This window comes from Engraulis encrasicolus, chromosome 6 (genome assembly GCF_034702125.1).
Source record: "Engraulis encrasicolus isolate BLACKSEA-1 chromosome 6, IST_EnEncr_1.0, whole genome shotgun sequence".
Lineage (NCBI taxonomy): Eukaryota > Metazoa > Chordata > Actinopteri > Clupeiformes > Engraulidae > Engraulis > Engraulis encrasicolus.
The window spans coordinates 45,194,464-45,214,463 of NC_085862.1; the positions used below are offsets into that span (position 1 = coordinate 45,194,464).

Here is a 20,000-nt window from a genome sequence, read left to right on the forward strand (position 1 = left end):
CACATCCCCAGGGCATGCCGGTGTACTGCACGTGTACACTCATAGGCCAGAAGTGCTTACTCGCAGGCTCCTGGTTTGTTTTGGAAGGAGACTTATTTGCTGATTTGCAAAGCTATTTGCGTGTGTGTGTGTGTGTGTGTGTGTGTGTGTGTGTGTGTGCGTGCGTGCGTGCGTGTGTGTCTGTGTGTGTGTGTGTGTGTGTGTGTGTGTGTGTGTGTGTGTGTGTGTGTGTGTGTGTGTGTGTCTGTGTGTGTGTGTCTGTGTGTGTGTGTGTGTGTGTGTGTGTGTGTCTGTGTGTGTAGAGAAGGCCAAACAGGCACAATCTGCTCTCTGTGTGAATAGTTGCCTTCCTGCAGAGCTAACACCTAGCTCTGTTTGTTACAGTACTCCCTGATTCAGCTAATCAAGTCCCAGGTGCATGTGTGTGAATGTTTGTGTTTGTGTGTGTGCGTGCGTGCGTGCGTGCGTGCGTGCGTGCGCGTGTGTGTGTGTGTGTGTGTGTGTGTGTGTGTGTGTGTGTGCGTGCATGTGTTGTGTTGTGTTGTGTGTGTGTGTGTGCGTGCGTGCGTGCGTGCGTGCGTGCGTGTATGTGTGTGTGTGTGTGTGTGTGTGTGTGTACATGTGTGTTAGGTGTGTGTATGGTTGCGGTGTCAAGCTGTTACGACCAGGTGTGTGATGAGGTTTGCAAGTAAAACCTGCAGGAGGGGGGTGGGGGGGGGGATCGGCAGGGACTGTCTTCGAATGTGTTGTTAAAGGGTGGTGGTAACAGTATGAAAAAGTCTTGTTGGTACTTCAACATTGTGATAACTAGTGTATATTGTCTTTGTTCAGTGTCTGTTTATACCAAGGAGGTCTACTTATACATATGTGTTTGTGTTAACTATTTCTGTGAGCATGTGCAAGAGAAGAGGAAGCCAGAGATATACATACTATGTCTGTTAGTGTAGGTTAAAAAACACCCAACATGAGCGGTTTCTACTCCCAACACCTGACCAGCCCCTGTCCTTGTTTCATCATGACCAGCCTTTCGCATCACCACCCATCACCTGTCCTTTTCCACCCTGACCAACTTCTCATCCCCACCCTAATCAGCCCTGTCCTTTTCCACCATGACATGGGGCCGGATTCACAAAACTATTCTTAAGATAAATCTTAGGAAGATTCTTAAGAAAAAAAACTAAGAAGTTCCTAAGATCTATCTTAAGTGAAATTCTTCAATATTTTCTTGAGAACAATGCCAGTTCTTAAGAACTTCTTAATTTCTTCCTCACTTAAGAACTTTTTAGAATAATGCTTCTTAGTTGCCATGGCAATCAACAGGATTCTACCTACTCCAAACACTATGTAGGCCTAGAAAAAAAAACTGCTTGCTCCTAAACATAATTTAATACATTATCATCATTATTACTACAACATAATTAAAATGATAAGTATTATTGTTGTGATGATAATACTACTACTACTACTACTACTACTACTACTACTACTACTACTACTAATAATAATAATAATTATTATTATTATCATTATTATTATTATAAGTATAATAATAATAGCTAATAATAATAATAATAATAATAATAATAATAATAATAATAATAATAATAATAATAATACAAATACATTAATAACATTTAATTAATATATTATTATTGTTGCATTTACAGTAATACAATATACCTTTTGTATAATAGAGCCTATATAAAATGTAGGCCTATCTTAATATTTTAGTTGAACAAACTGACTACATTCAATAGGCTTAAGATAAAGCCACTAAAAGTTACATTGAATGAAATATTTTTTGGAATTCCGTTTTGTGAAATTGGGTTCAAATAAATAAAATGTGACTGTTAAGACAGGGTGTAGGGTTGTCTTAAATTTGAGAAGAAAACTAAGACAAATCTCAAGAAAATAGTCTTCAAGAATCTCAATATTCTTAACTTTTTTCTTAGGGGAAAATCTTAGGAAGAAAGTTAAGAAACAACTTAAGAATTCCGTTTGTGAATATGGAATCTTCTTAACTTTTGTCTTAAGTCAGAAAAGTGAAAGTTAAGAACTATTTAGTTCTTAAGAAAGCTTTGTGAATCCGGCCCCTGGTCTTCCCCCCTTAACAGCCCTTCAGCCCAATCAGCCCTGTCCTCCCCCGCTGGCCTGACCAGCTCCACTGCCTCTGAACAGCCCCTGTCGCCTCAGCACCACAGCACAGCACAGCACAGCCAACCAGCAAGCCAAGATGACTCACCATGACGCTATCGGTGACAGTGGCAGGCTCACGGCCAGAAAGAAAAGGAGAGGAATGAGAATGAGAGAGAGAGAGAGAGGGAGAGAGAGAGAGAGAGAGAGAGAGAGAGAGATAGAGGGAGAGAGAGAGAGAGAAGGGTTGGTGTTACAGAAAGAGAGTGAGATACAGACAGAAAAAGAGGACAGAGATAAACAAAGACTGAGAGGAGTGCAGCGAGCGCTGGATGAGAGCATTGCAGCACAGCACTAAAGAGATTCACTCATAGACAGGACCGGACTAAGATCGCCTGTGGCCCCTACTAGGCCAAAAGTTGCTGTGGGCCCCCCAGAAGGCGATTTTCGTGACAAATTTACATAGATAGTGTCATACTTACAAGCTAGGGAATTAAATATAACATGTCTACCAACTGTACTGAACACAACAGACATTTTTTTCTTGTCACCATCCTGCAATTTTACCACTTTTGGCCAATCAGGGGCCTCCTGGCACGTTGGGGCCCCTAGGCTGCAGCCATATCCTGTGCATTCAGCCGGCCCTGCTCACAGAGAGCGGTGGGGAGACAGATGGATAGCTGACACAGAGTGAGATGAACTTAGGCACTAAGCAAGCCCTTGCCAATGGGGTGCGGAAATTGTCAGAAATAGCCATCAATAACATCATGCTGATTTATTCAATCAAGACAAGAAGAACCATGCGCTCCTTTGCCAATCTCACTATTTAGTCAGGGTGCCTGCATGGTAGGAATATATTTTTTAAATGATGTATTTGTAATGAAATGATTGTCATCTGTTTTTTGTTTTACATGATTTGTGATGCAATCACACAGTGTGGCACTGTAGATGAGGAAATCAATTTTAAGGTCACTTAGCTTGTGATTATATTTAAAGTTATTGCCTCTTCCATCTTTCTTTCTTACATTAACTGGCTCATTGGTATGCAAAACCATTGAAGTTAAATTCCCTTCAGACAATGCGGCGTGCACTTAACGAGATGGGCTGAATCAAAAACAATGTGATCGTTTCGATGGCATATTGTATCGCATTACATTTAATAACATCAGTGACATTTTATCAAATAAGGGATGCGTGACAAGAGGTTGTCATTAACACGCAGAGATCGCTGTCGTTGGCATTCTCTGGCTAAGCTGACATGCAATTAAATAGCCCACATATAAGGGATATCTTGGAATTGAGTATATTTGTGATGCTGTTTGTAGAGGAATTGGGTCATCACATCACCATTTACATGAATGTGTGTCAGAGTGTGGGCAGACTCTCCTTTTTCAGGATAAGATGTTGCCGCATTCCTGGTTTCTGACGGAGTGGTACCTTCATATCCTAATTTGTCAGAAGCAGGGGAAAGGGTTTATTCAAGACACTAATAGCTTCCATTCAAACTAGTTGTTTACATACAGTAAATAACCTCAACGCTGTTAACATACAGTATATAACTTCAGCACATGACTTTGAAGGCAAAAATAGGCCTTTTGTACATTACCCATTTACATTACATTTATCACCACATTGTATTACCCTATACTGCAATACAACATTTTGTTACCCTGTATTTTTGTAAAAATATTTTTTGGGGGCCCTTTAGCTTTAATCGGTGGCAGGACAGTTTGGAGTGAGACAGGAAATTAACGGGCAGAGAGAGATGGGGAATGAGGATATGACCTGCGCCGGAATCAAACCTGGGTCACCGGTGTAGCAGCACAGTGCCCAGCCGACCGAGCCATGGCTGGGCCGGTGCCCTGTATTTATACATGTAAATGTAATGACAATACAATTGAAGCTAATCTATTGTAATCTAAACAATGACAAATTAATTATTGGCGCTAGACACTAGACACTAAGTGAGAAAACGTGTCTTAGTGGGACTAACATTACAAGGAGGAAACCTGAGCTGGTCTAAGGTGTGGTGAGGAAGAGATACAGACACAGACTCTAAAATAAATGTGCTCAACACCGCTCAACACATTTCAGATCGTACTTTTGAAAGAAAGCCATGAAACCTGCTTTGACAGTGAAGTTTGCAACTGACGCTCTGCAAAAGTTGTTAATCCAACACACATGCATGAATGCACACACGCACACGCGCACACACACACACACACACACACACACACACACACACACACACACACACACACACGCACACACACACACACACACACACACACACACACACACACACACACACACACACACACACACACATACGCACACACACCAACCTATAACTCCATGCTGAATACCACCTTCAACCCTCAGGCTGTTGTTCAGTTGCAGATGAGCACGCACGAACACACACACACGCGCGCGCACACACACACACACACACACACACACACAACCTCACATCCGCAGACTGAAAGGCTCACCCTCAGGCCGTGGAAGCGGGGGTTGTTGTAGAAGAGTTTCATCTGCTCTGGGGGCAGTGGTCCCAGCACCTTCTGGATGGTGTAGAGCTGGTCGATCTCGCTCTCGCCCGGGAACAGGGGCTGCCCATCGCTCAGCTCACCCAGGATACAGCCCACCGACCACATGTCCACAGCCTTACCATACGGAGCCCTGGGAGATAAATGAAGGGTTTATTTGCAAAACGATGTATCTCCATTTTTTGACTTTTGCATTTTATTATTGGAAATGACTGTTCGGAGGTCCTATCACCCATGTATGAATTCTTACCATTCAAATATTTTGAGAACATACATTTTTAACCTATATAAAATGCATTTTGCAATGCAATTCAATGGAATGCCCAATAAAAAACGTTCAATTTCCCAACATTCTACAAAATGGAGATACACCGTTTTGCAAATAAACCCTTCAAATACACACAGACCATCTTAGCATAGGGAGCTTTTGAGGACATACTGTATGTATCCCAAAGGTTGCCGGTTCGACTCCCAACCTGCCAGGTGGGTGTGGGAGTAATTAACCAGTGCTCTCCCCCATCCTCCTCTGTCCTGCCGTACTCCTACTGCGCGGCACTATTTGGGGATGGCCCCTTACACCGGTGAGGCATACAATTTTGTTATGAGCTGTGTCACAATGACAATGGGAGTTTCCCAGGTGGGCTTTCCCGCTTTCACTTCTGATGCCCACCACCTTGGCATAGGGGGCTCTGGGGGAGATGGAGGGTATTGGTACAGTCACCCACCCAGTCATACAGTACATATGACAAGGAGACCGAGACAGACAGGTGTAGGGGTAGTTTAAAGGGTAGATGTAGAGGGAAGGAGGGATAAAAACAGCATTACATGGAAAACATAAAGGGGTCATGGGAAGGAAGTGAGAGAGAGAGAGAGAGAGAGAGAGAGAGAGAGAGAGAGAGAGAGAGAGAGAGAGAGAGAGAGAGAGAGAGAGAGAGAGAGAGAGAGAGAGAGAGAGAGAGAGGAAGATAGAAGATAGTAGAAAGATGAGGAGAACAAGAGCCAATGAAAAGCAGCATAAGCACACACTTCTCTATTATTAATGTTCTTCTGCACTTGAAATAGTCCTGCATTTAGCCTACCGTGGTCCGTGACCATAACAACCCAAACAACCCAGACAACCAGTCCTCTTCACCTCTCTCTCTCTCTCTCTCTCTCTCTCTCTCTCTCTCTCTCTCTCTCTCTCTCTCTCTCTCTCTCTCTCTGTATGCTTTGAATGCACACATCCACCGTACCATAACTAATGCATTATCCAAGAACAGTCTGAGGTAAATTAAGGCAGTGTGTTCAGGAGAGACAAGAGACAGGATACTAAATTATGAAATGGTGAGCTTAGGATAAAGAAGAACCTCCTGTTCTTATGTAGTACTTGTACCTTTAACAAAAAAACACTGAGTGACAAACAAGTGACATAACAGAGACATATCTGGGCATATCCTGCCTCCGTATCTGGTTGAGAAAGGTGAGGTGGGGATGGATGGATGAATACAACTTCCTGCAAAAACTGAGGAGTTGACGTAAGGTGAGGAATGACGGATGTTGTGCTAGAGAGGAGAGAGAGAGAGCGAAAGAGAGAGAGAGAGAGAGAGAGAGAGAGAGAGAGAGAGAGAGAGAATATGCTCTGTGAATGTCTTCCTTCCCAAAACCATTTGTCTTAACCAGCAGGTGGAAAGAGATGAGAGTTTTTGTAAAAAAAAAGAAAAGAAAAAAAAAGATATGTCCTGTGGAGTGGAGATGCAGAGGAAAGCTAGTCCATGCGCACGCACGCACGCACGCACGCACGCACGCACACACACACACACACACACACACACACACACACACACACACACACACACACACACACACACACACACACACACACACACACACACACACACACACACACACACACACACACACACACACACACACACACACACACGGTGTGGGGAAAGCCAGTCTACTTACCTAACATAACGTTAGCAGCAGCCTCTCCCACGCACTCTGAGATGTGATACATTATGTATAAACACAAACAGCTACACACACACACATCCATGTCCACTCCAACCGCGCACGCACACACACACACACACACACACACACACACACACACACACACACACACACACACACACACACACACACACACACACACACACACACACACACACACACACACACACACACACCAGTAACTCACCCCAGGAGCAGCTCAGGTGAGCGGTACCATCTGGTAGCCACGTACTCGGTGTAGTTGGCGTCATTTCCCTCCGACAGGTTGCGAGCAAAGCCTACCAATGAGGAGATACATAAAAAAGAGATACATATGACATACAATGAGGTACATAAAACCATCACATACATACAGATCTGTATTGTGGGAATGAAGAGCTGCTCTACAAAATGGTGTATCATACATATTGAAAATTATTTTTTTCAAATTGTATATTGGTTTGTTGTGCTTCTCATTCATTTGCAGTTAAATCAGCCTTCATTTTCTTTGAATGTGGGAGGAGAAAATAAGATAACGATGGCCCCAATCCAATTGCAATGATACTAGTTCACGGATATCACATGAAAAGAAAAGTGCATTTAACCCTATCCAGACTGGCCGTTTTTGGCACTCCATAAACACTGTTGTGTGAAGGGCCACTACTGCATAATGACTATAAATTGTATTCTCAGTATAATGGGCATTTAGTATTGCCTCTTAATTTTTTTTTCTGATGCATGGTGCAACCAAAATATTTTTATGTGAGACGGTGGATTTGCTTTGTGTGTGTGTGTGTGTGTGTGTGTGTGTGTGTGTGTGTGTGTGTGTGTGTGTGTGTGTGTGTGTGTGTGTGTGTGTGTGTGTGTGTGTGTGTGTGTGTGTGTGTGTGTGTGTGTGTGTGTGTGAGACCCACAAGCCTGAAACAGCCAGAGAGCTTACAGAGGCTGCCATATTTGTGGAGATAAAGAGATGACAGACAGATGCACAGACGAAGGAAAAAGTTGACTGGACAGGCGTAAAATATCATCCCATGGTGTCAGCTGTGCCCTTTACCTCCCCTCCTTGTGTTTCCTCTTTTGAACCATTACTTTTCTTTTTTCCGTTGGAATTAGGGCTGAGATTTGATTACATTTTTTTAATCAAATTAATCTATAGGCTTTGAAATTAATCGAATTAATCGCATTTTAATCGTATTTAAATATCTGACTTGAGAACAGAAAAAAAAATTCACATGGATTTTGAATAATGGCAATAAATAAGCTTAATCTAAAAATGTTTATTTCTAAAAGAAGAGAGAACTCTTCTCAGTTTCAGCAGGCTGTTTACCACAGAAATATGAATAATGCACGCGTCCTGTTTGGCACTGTGGAAAAGCTAGCATGGCCCCCAAATCAAATGCCCTCTGAGTTCCTCTCAGTCAGCAAATGCAATGAGTTTGCATCCTTTTTCAAAGGAAAGATTGAAAAAATACGTACAAACATACTCACACATGTGCAACTGACCCAAGATTCGGACCAACTTGCTACGGTGAAGTTAAATCCTAACCTCATGAGAAATTTTAATTTAGTTGATGTGGACATTCTTAATAGAACGGTACAAAGTCTTAGCTCCTCTACATCTGACTTAGATATTCTACCAACAGCCTTCTTCAAATCCATCTTACATCTAATATCACCAGATGTACTTCAGATCATCAACACCTCACTACAAACAGGCATATTCCCAGGCTGTCTGAAAGAAGCAGTTGTGAAACCCTTACTGAAAAAGAACAACCTGGATGCACTGGTACTAAACAACTATAGGCCCATATCCAATCTACCATTCATGGGTAAAATAATAGAGAACATTGTTTTTAACCAATTAACTGCCTTTTTAATGTCTAATAGCTATTTTGATAAGTTTCAATCAGGTTTCCGTGCCTACCACAGCACTGAAACAGCTCTTATTAAAGTTATGAATGACATAAGATTGAATTCTGATGCTGGCAAATCATCCGTCTTGGTGCTACTCGATTTAAGTGCTGCTTTCGACACAGTTAATCATTCTATACTACTACATAGACTGGAACACTGTGTTGGCTTTACGGGCATAGTGATCGACTGGTTAAAATCGTACTTACAACAAAGAAGTTTTTTTGTCGCCATTGGAAGACATACTTCATCACCAATGTCTCTGGATTGTGGGGTCCCCCAGGGCTCCATTCTGGGACCACTACTGTTCAATCTGTATATGTTGCCACTGGGACACATTATCGAGAATAACTCCATAAATTACCATAGCTATGCGGATGATACCCAGCTCTACTTATCTATGTCCCCCAATGACTACACCCCCCTTGAATCACTCTATCATTGCATGGACCAAATTAACAAATGGACGTCTCACAATTTCCTCCAGCTGAACACAGAAAAAACTGAAGTAATTATATTTGGGAAAAGAGAGGAGAAACAAAAGATTGCTACTATCCTTGAAACGAAGGGACTGAAACCAAGGGAAACAGTTAAAAATCTTGGGGTCCTCATTGACAGTGACCTAAATTTCAACAGTCACATGAAAGCTATTACTAAGTCTGCATTTTATCACAAAAACGTCTCTAAATTTAGGGGCCTGATGTCTAAACATGATCTGGAGAAGCTAATACATGCCTTCATTTCTAGTAAAGTTGATTACTGTAACAGTCTTTGTACTGGCCTCCCAAATAAGACCATTAAACAGCTTCAACTGATACAAAATGCAGCTGCAAGGGTTCTTACAAAGACAAGGAAGTTTGACCACATTACTCCAATTTTAAGATCGCTGCATTGGCTCCCAGTAAGCTACAGAATTGATTTTAAGGCAATGCTACTTGTGTTTAAATCATTAAATGGAATGGGACCCACATATCTACTGGATATGTTTCAGCTGTATGCACCGACCAGGTCACTAAGGTCAACGGAGAAGAATTTGCTGGTGATTCCAAAAGTCAAAACAAAGTGTGGAGAGGCAGCCTTTAGCTTCTATGCTTCAAAGCTTTGGAACCAGCTTCCAGATGACGTAAAAAATGCACCCACTATTGATAGCTTTAAATCTAGACTCAAGACAAAGCTGTTCTCAGATGCTTTCTTAAATTATTGAATGAAAAGACGGTAAAATAAGAGAAGACAAAACCCTGACAATTCTAGACTCTATCAGGTAAACGGAAAAAAGGAGGCCAGACTCCTCTGTCGTCGAACAGTTAAATTCTGAGGATTCAATGAAAAGACGGTAAAATAAGAGAAGACAAAACCCTGACAATTCTAGACTCTATCAGGTAAACGGAAAAAAGGAGGACAGACTCCTCTGTCGTCGAACAGTTAAAATCTGAAGACTGCGTCAAGGTTTTATGTTTATTTATGTTTTATTTTATTATTACTTTTACCTTATGTTTTATCTTAATGTTTTAAATGTTTTTTTGACTCTAATTCATTTCCTTCTTTCTTCCCTGTTTTCCTTTCATTTACATTTGTTAACTTTGTGAAGCACATTGAGTTGCACCTGTGTATGAAATGCGCTATATAAATAAACTTGCCTTGCCTTGCCTTACCATCAGGCATAATATTGCCATCCACTGGTCTAATCCAGAACTATCATAGCTATATTATAGTGCGATTAAAACGAATTAATTGTTTTAATCGCGTTAATTTTTGTGTGATTAATTAATCGAAATTAATGCATTAATGTCCCAGCACTAGTAGGAATAATAAAAAAAAAATGGGTAACACTTTACTTAAAGCCCACATTATAAGTGCATTCATAACAAATTATAATGCCCATTATAATTACTTATAACGTATTATGACTACAGCCATAATGCTTCATGATGCTTTATGTTAACAGTTATGAATAACCGTGAATCTAGCTTATAATGCTTTATAAATCCAAGGGTGTCATGAGTGCTCATGACTGGCTATAAACTACAGGCTGCCTGATGGGGCTTATAGTATATTATGAGCACCTATACCCCTCTATGCACAGACCTGGATGATAAACTGTCATAAGGGCTCATAAGATGCTATAATGCTTCATGTGAGATCATAAGTGGTCAATGTGTGCTCTAAGTAAAGTGTAGTTCATATGGATGCATCTATAATGCACTGTATAATACACATCTATAATGCATCGTAATGTACTATAAGCCCCATCAGGCAGCCTGTAGTTTATATCCAGTCACGAGCACTCATAACACCCTTGGATTTATAAAGCATTATAAGATAGATTCATGGTTATTCGTTACTGTTAACATAACACATCATGAAACATCATGGGTGTAGTCATAATGCGTTGTAAGTAATTATAATGTGCATTATAATTTGTTATAAATGCGCTCATAATGCGCTATAGATATGGGCTTCATAGAAAGTGTTACCAAAAAATGAAACCATCCTCTGCCGCCCAATGTCTGCCATTGCCTGTCTGCCTGTCACACATTATGAATGTCACCACGCACCCGACACCAAATGTCACCCAGTGTCGTTTAGTTTGACTGCAAAAAGATTGCTGGATTTGACAGCATATGTGTGTGTGTTCAAAATTGAAATTGTGTGTGTGTGTGTGTGTGTGTGTGTGTGTGTGTGTGTGTGTGTGTGTGTGTGTGTGTGTGTGTGTGTGTGTGTGTGTGTGTGTGTGTGTGTGTGTGTGTGTGTGTGTGTGTGTGTGTGTGTGTGTGTGTGTGTGTTTGTGTGTGAAATATTGAAATGGTGTGTGTGTGTGTGTGTGTGTGTGTGTGTGTGTGTGTGTGTGTGTGTGTGTGTGTGTGTGTGTGTGTGTGTGTGTGTGTGTGTGTGTGTGTGTGTGTGTGTGTGTGAGTGTGAGTGTGAGGGAGGCAGGGAAGCATTAAACTGGCAGATGCCACAGGTGAGTGCAGCGTGACACATCGAGCGTGAAGCGTGAAGTGTTTACTGAGGGGATGTGCTGTCTTCCCCTGCTCTTCTGACACACCTGCACTGGCCCTGGAAAATCTTTATGATGTCCGTGTCTTTGCCCCCTCCTCCAGCCTCCGTCTCTCCTCTATACAGTCCAATCTCTCTCTGTCTCTGTCTCTCTCTGTCTCTCTCTGTCTCTTTCTCTTTTTCTCTCAGGACCCTGCATAGTCTTTGGTTGCCAATAACCTCCACCATATACAGTACAGATAGGTGAGATCAGGGATGGCTTCATTGTTTCTCTTCACCATTTAGTCCATCCATGGAAATTGGACACGGCAATTGCCCATTTCGTCCAATCCGTGTGTGTGTGTGTGTGTGTGCGCGTGCATGTGCTTGCCTGCATACATGTGTGCGTGTGTGCATGCGTGCATGGACTGTGTTTCAAGAGTTCTGCCCTCTATTACACAGAGTCTTCTGTCTTATTCACCCTTTGGTGTACCCAATCCAGAGCTCAAAGGTCCTCAGTCATAATGCTGCACCATCTCTGTGTGGTGATGGTCGTTCTAGCTTGAGGTCCTCATAGCACAGCAGTAGTAGTAGCAGCAGCAGGTGAGTGAAGCGTGAAGCGCGAGGTGTTAAACCAGAGATTCTTTAAGTATATAGAGATATGCCATTGTAATAGGTTGCTATGGGCACCTAACGTGACCAGGTTCCGGTATGCCTAAAGGGCCGTGCCATAATACTCCTAGCATTGAATAGAACAGTCCTTAGGTCTGCCTAGGTCTGCCTAAAGGGGGATTCCCCCCCCCTCCCCCTTGCAATAATAGAACCCGGAAACAATGGGCCAATGGAACCTCTCTCTCTCTACTCTCTGGTTAAACTGAGGGCATATGTTGCCTCTTCCTGTGCTCTCATAAAACACCTGCACTCAGATCCACTGACAGGGGGGGCAAACGGGTCTGTTGTTCCAGGCCCATGGAGATAGGGGGCCCAGAATTGGGTCCCCATTAAGTTGTATGTATTGGGTTGGGGGCCCTTTCAGATGACTTTGTTCTGGGTCCAGCAAAAGCTGTCAGCGTCCCTGCTTGCACTCACCGCCCTACTCATCCGCAAGTCAAGCTGTATGACAGGACCGAGCGATGCTACAAAAAAATGCTTACACAGCCGCAGAATGGATAGATTAATGAATGGGGTTTCCAGCCCCATGGGGGGGTCAGAGGTTGAAAAAGGGGCCTTGGAGAAATTGCACCCCTGCAGTCAATGTCAAATGAATAGCCTGTTCATGCAGATGTGATCGCAGAGAGCCTTCAATAACAGGCATGTACATGGCCATGGGCATCTGACCAAGCAGTAACTCATGCATGAAAAGGTTAAACAGATGGACTTAGATTAGATTGCCTTTATTGTCCCAGAGGGAAATTTGTTTTCACCACCGTCAAAGACATGTTACAAGCCAACATTAAGACATGAAACAGATAGCAGTACACTATTGAAATACACAGGGACAAACATAAGGACATCACATGCAATATACTGTACATTCATACACATAGACATACTCACACCTTCATACACACATTCACCTGTACATGCACATTCCAACACATGTACGCATACAACATACTATATACATTAAATGGACAGGTTGGTTAGGTTGTGTGATAAGACTATATGAGTGTCAACAGGTGTAGGTGCCAGTGCAAGGATAAACTATGACCTTGCTCTGAACAGCTTTGTATGCTTTGGACCTACATGGACATTACTGATTCTGTTTGGCAAAGAGTCCTACAGTGGTTGAAGGGGAGTGGATTGTAGATGGTGGTGGAACAGTGTATTCACACACAGGATATACTCATTCCCAGAATGTTAGGATTAGGTTTGGTGGAGATTGCAGGAGAGTGTACTTGTGGCACACGGGCCCGAAACGAGTGAGATGGAATACACAAATCAATGGAGGACAGAAAATATAAAGGGGTCATGGAAAGGAGGAAAGGAGGTGTGTGTGTGTGTGTGTGTGTGTGTGTGTGTGTGTGTGTGTGTGTGTGTGTGTGTGTGTGTGTGTGTGTGTGTGTGTGTGTGTGTGTGTGTGTGTGTGTGTGTGTGTGTGTGTGTGTGTGTGTGTGTGTGTGTGTGTGTGTGTGTGCGTGTGCGCGCGTGTGGTGTGTGTGTGTGTGTGTGTGTGTGTGAGAGAGAGAGAGAGAGAGAGACAGAGAGAGAGAGAGAGAGAGAGAGAGAGAGAGAGAGAGAGAGAGAGAGAGAGAGAGAGAGAGAAAGAGAAAGAGAGAGAAAGAGAAAGAGAGAGCATAGGAGAAAGAACACCTTAAACACAGACCCTAAACTGGAGCGAGATGGCGCACACACACACACACACATACACACACACACACACACACACACACACACACACACACACACACACACACACACACACACACACACACACACACACACACACACACACACACACACACACACACAGACACACACACACTGCTGGACGGCGACCTGAGTGTGACCCGAGAGTACTGTAAGTGGGTCGCCTGCCTCTCACTGGGAGGTCACCACCTGCGTCAAACTCACCAAAGTCACACAGCTTCAGGACGTCATCGCAGCTGATGAGGAGGTTCTCGGGCTTGATGTCTGCGAGAGGAGACATAGAAATGCATGAGAAGAAATATAGTTATGGAGGTTAAAGGAGTAGGCCTACTTGTAAAGGAGCTGTACGTTGTGCAAGTGGATTGGTTCTGAAGCTTGAAGACCTTGAATTAGATCATTCCTATCCAATTCCGAGAAGGAAAGAAAGCAAGAAAGGAAAAAGCAAGAAAGCAACAAAGAAATAAAGAAGGAAATAAGGAAGGAAAAAGGGAGGGGAACAAGAAGAAGAAGAAAAAAAAGCAAAATACCAAGATAGAGACATAGTATATAAAAAGCAAAGCTAGAAATGCTTTATAAGAAGAGAAAAGTAGGGGGAAAATATGAAGAAAAAGAAAGATGTATAGTGTACAGAAACTTTATAACGAGGAGAAGAAGAAGAAGAAGAAGAAGAAGAAGAAGAAGAAGAAGAAGAAGAAGAAGAAGAAGAAGAAGAAGAAGAAGAAGAAGAAGAAGAAGAAGAAGAAGAAGAAGAAGAAGCAGAGAGGCGACCTGGTGGGGGCTATTTTCTCAATGCTTCCCTGCTGGCAGTAGTAGTGTATCATATACACCATTAAAAGGCTGCACTGCAGGTCCCTTGTTAGAGAAATCAATGTGTGAAGACCTCTCAGGGCTACTGAGCTTCTCAGATCCATCTCACACGTACAGAGTCAGACATAGAGACAGCAGCAGCACCTACCCAAGAGGAAACACTTAAAAGCAGAAGAGCACAGTGACCTTTCCCCAAAACCACGTTCTGTTTGGGTTTGTGGAAAGGAACAAATCAAAACAACATTGATCTGTACATCTGTACGTTGTTTGAAAACAACAACCTGTGTCTTTTTGTCCTTGGTCTTCCTTTCCTTTGGTCTTCAGAAAAAAAGTGAAGAAATCGATTACAAATCTGAACATCGTCCACGTACCATAGGACACACACTTGTCTGGCTCTGTGCATTTGTGGACGATTTAAAGGCCTGCTCATGTGTTGGGGGGCCTTAATGTTGATGGTCATTGACCTTGACACCGGAAATACAACACACATTCTCCATAGTCTTGTTCTATTTAGTCTAAGATTGAAAACAAAACAAACTTGAAGAACTCGTTGAGTGCAAACCTCTGCCAAGGCAATGGGGTTACACCCTAATTTCTTTATTTCAAATCTGTCTTTTTCTACCTTTTCTGTGTTTTTAAGGAGTTAGCAACTGGAATGTCAAAATTCAAATGCGATCCGAAAATAGAAAGAAAATAGCCCCCACCAGGTCACCTCTCTGCCTCTTCTTCTCCTCGTTATAAAGTTTCTGTATATTTTCTTTTTATACATGTCTTTTTCATCATCGTTTTCCCCTGCTTTTCTCTTCTTATTAAGCATTTCTAACTATTCCAGCACCAAAATGTAATCAGTTGTTATTTTGTCATTTCCAACAACTCCACAAAATTTCATCAAAATCCATTCATAACTTTTTGAGTTATCCTGCTGACAAACAAACAGACAAACAAACCAATGCAACCAAAAACAACAGAGGTAATAAAACAAATCGTACATCTGACCATCGTCCATGTGTAGGACAAACAATGTCTGGTTCCTCGTGCGCTTGTGTGCGCCATAAAGGTTCTGATCATGTGTTGGGGAGTCGAAATATTGTCTTGTGTTTTCGTCTCGGAGCATCAGGCCATCTGGACGATGGCTGCTGCTGCTCTCCAGGACTCCTGCCAAGGAGCTCACAGCGTAGCAGGCAAGACTATCGAGCAGACCGGGATGACAAGCTAATCCCATTACCCCACCGCGGAAGAATGTCTAGCAACTCGCACATTATGAAACGGGACCCAAACACCCTGACATCATAGCACAGCGCTGCACTGCCGAGGGATGAGGAGCAGGGAAGGAGTGTTATATTCTGCTTTCCTATGTGCACTCTGTTAGTTAGCTATCTTTCTTATTGCAAAGTGTAATAGCTGTTTGCCCAACAATGGTAAGGTGCTACAGGATGGATGTCAGCGTAAAAATGTGGAAAAAAGAGTTTACCACCATAGTAATACCACTATATCTCTAGTCATTAGTAAGGCATTGCGACTTAGTTCTTGTCATTCTGGTGACATCAAATTTAAAACAAGTGTGGTGCATTGTCACAAGTTAAACCTGTTATAATGTATATAACGTTTTCTGTCTCCACAGGAATAATCTAGGAATTTAGTCAGAGACTAAAAGGTGTCATGAAGTCCATTTTGGGAGTGAACTCAATTGGATAAATCATACAGGTAGTGCCTATTGCCTTTGGAGACAGAGCTGGAGGTGAATGAGAGTGAATGTGAATATGGAGAGGTAGATTTAAGAGCTAAGAGATGCCTCTCACCTCTGTGCACGATGTCGTTCTTATGGCACCAGTGGATTGCTTTGATGAGCTGGAAGATGTAGTTCCGCACTTTCTCGGAGGGGGCGCCGTTTGGAAACTCCTCCAACAGCTCCAGCATATTCTATAAACACATGCGAGTACACACACACACACACACACACACACACACACACACACACACACACACACACACACACACACACACACACACACACACACACACACACACACACACACACACACACACACACACACACACACACACACACACACACACACACAATTGTTAACACACACACAATTTGTTAATTGTGGGTACCTTTCATTGACTTCACATATAACTAAATAACATATAACTGTCTCCAGACCAAAAACAAACCCTAACCCCAACCTGTCAATAAAGAAATGTTCTTGTACTTTCAGTTTCACCAATTACAACAAAATCACTAAGAATGCCCCAGTTGAATTTTTGGGGACTGCAATTTCGTCCCCCAAAAGACCCTTTCTCAGGTTTTTGTATCCTAATGGGAAGTTTTTGAGCCCACATACTGTAGGTACTTACTGTAAGCAGACACACACACAGGCACACACACACACAGGCACACAGGCACAGACACCCACAGACACACAGACACACACACGCACGCACACACACACACACACACACACACACACACACACCCACAGACACACAGACACACAGACACACAGACACACACACACACACACACACACACACACACACACACACACACACACACACACACACACACACACACACACACACACACTTGGAATAGGCGGCGGTGATCTGCTTGTGTGTAAAGTGCAAAGTTTGGAATACACACCATCCATCACAACACCCCACAGCCAAAGAAATTAAACAAGAACTGTCAGACTTACTGACCCATGGCCTTTTTCATTAACACAACACTACACAACAGTTTTTATCTACAGTGTCCCAACAGTTTAAAAAGTTGTATTTGTATCTCATTTGGAAAACAGAGAGACAGGGGATACTGAGGACGGTGCACCAATGTTGATGCAAGGACAAATGCAAACATGAACACTCATTTTCAAGAAAAAGCGATGTGTATACAGTACAGAGTCTAAATTCATTTATTTTAAACAGACCTGCCTGATCCATTAGACCTTTCTCATTAATATCTAAATTACATTTCTGCTCTTATTGCAGAGGTGAGTGTTTGTCCACTGTATAAAATATTATGGGGTTTTTTCAAGAGCTGTAGATCTGGGGCAGCACATCTGGTGCGAGTGGAAAACTGTAGAACAGCAGCTTTGGGACTTTCACCTTGCCAATACACACTCTGCACACGCACACGCACACACACACGCACACGCACACGCACACACACACCAGAGACACACACACACACATACACGCACACGCACACGCACACACACACCAGAGAGACTGGATAATACTCATAGATTCTCTGCACACACACACACATACACGTATCCCAACCTTGCTCTCTCTCTCTCTCTCTCTCTCTCTCTCTCTCTCTCTTACGCGCGCTCTCTCTCTCTCTCTCTCTCTCTCTCTCTCTCTCTCTCGCACACACACACACACATACACGCACACACACACAGACCCCCCCCCCAACACACAGACACACACAGACACACACACACACACACACACACACACACACACACACACACACACACACACACACACACACACACACACACACACACACACACACACACACACACACACACGGCCACACTAGCCCACCTTCTCCACATACTCGAAGACCAGGTATAGTTTGCCCCTGCGCCTGAAGGCCTCCTTCAGCTCCACAATGTTCTCCTGCTTCAGGGTGCGCAGCATCTTCAGCTCCCGAAGCGTCGTCTCTTTGACCTCCTCATTCTCTGCAGAGAACAACACACCATTGTATTAATGAATGAATGCATGAATGAATGCATGAACAAATGAATGGATGGATGGATGGATGGATGGATGGATGGATGGATGGATGGATAGATGGATGGATGGATGGATGGATGGATGGATGGATGGATGGATGGATGGATGGATGGATGGATGGATGGATGGATGGATGAAATTAATTTACACACTTTCAATTCAGTACAGCTGAACGACACCCCCGCTGCATGTATGCACACACACGATCTCGCACACACACACGCACGCACGCACGCATGAACGCACGCATGCAATCATGCACGCACGCACACACACACACACACACACACACACACACACACACACACACACACACACACACACACACACACACACACACACACACACACACACACACACACACACACACACACACACACACACACACACACACACAAATAAGCTAGAACATCTTATAAACTTCTTTGTGAATTCAGACAGATTAAATTCAGGGCAACACAACACAAGGTGATGCCAAGGTGATGTTATATCTCACTGCAGCAGGACACACAGAAAAAGGGGTTTCAGAAATCCTACAACACTAACAGATGGTGAACTGTGCTATACAAAAATGGGGTTTAAATCGTTCCCTTAGGCCTGAACACAAGCACAGACTTTCTGGAATATTCTATTGGGAGTGTTTAGTGCACAGATACGATGCAATTTAGGCTTTGACACAGAGATTTTGTCCATCTTAATCTCTGTGACTTAATCTCTGTAATTTTAGAGGATTGAAATGTCCTAGATCAGGCATTGATGACACACGCTTACTCTATTACAGCTACTATATTACTTACACTATAATAAAATACTTTAAAATAAAAAATAAAACGCTTTTCTTTGGCAAGATAAACGGGATTCAGATTTACGGGATTAATCACAGATGATGCATTGAGGTCAAAGTAAAAACAAGAAGTTGTAGGCGTCACCAAGGCAAGTAAGTAAACGTAGAATGAAAGAGGTCTATGAAAAAGTAAGAGATGGACACAGGCGTGCAGGGTTTAGGGATAACTGGAAGCGATGAGATGAGAAGTTAAGCAACAGTGATGGTTAGAACAACAGAGGCAGGGCAAAGTCCAAAGAATGATAGATAGATAGATAGATAGATAGATAGATAGATAGATAGATAGATAGATAGATAGATAGATAGATAGATAGATAGATAGATAGATAGATAGATAGATAGATAGATAGATAGATGAAGAAAGAAAGGAGGACAGGGAAGTTAAGAGGAAAAAAGAAAATGTAGCTGAAAGAAGAGGAACGTTAGGTTAAAGGCTAGTGAGGATAGTAAGGGGGGGGGGGTCCGAAGAGGGGAGCAAGAGTGAGAGGAGAGATGACAAGAGAAGTGAAAGCAGTCAACCATAGAATGAGGTGAAGAACGGAGCAACTAGAAGTGACATTTCTGTGACATCCATATACACACACAGACACACACAAACAGAGAGAGAGAGAGCAAGAGAGAGAGAGAGAGAGAGACATACTGTACATGTAACTCAGCACGATCGGGATGCAGTTCAAAACAAT

General features: G+C 42.7%; 1 protein-coding gene across 2 annotated transcripts in view; it reads right to left on the reverse strand.

The window, feature by feature from the left end:
* Positions 1-20,000, reverse strand: part of LOC134451355 (cyclin-dependent kinase-like 5) — a 147,609-nt gene that overhangs the window by 30,701 nt on the left and 96,908 nt on the right. For both annotated transcript variants that reach the window (XM_063201765.1, XM_063201766.1), the window contains exons 5-9: positions 18,282-18,418; positions 16,520-16,640; positions 14,118-14,177; positions 6,865-6,955; positions 4,626-4,815 (exon numbers count right to left, since the gene is read on the reverse strand). In XM_063201765.1, the coding sequence (XP_063057835.1) occupies positions 4,626-4,815; positions 6,865-6,955; positions 14,118-14,177; positions 16,520-16,640; positions 18,282-18,418 (599 nt within the window). The remainder of the gene's footprint in view (positions 1-4,625; positions 4,816-6,864; positions 6,956-14,117; positions 14,178-16,519; positions 16,641-18,281; positions 18,419-20,000) is intronic.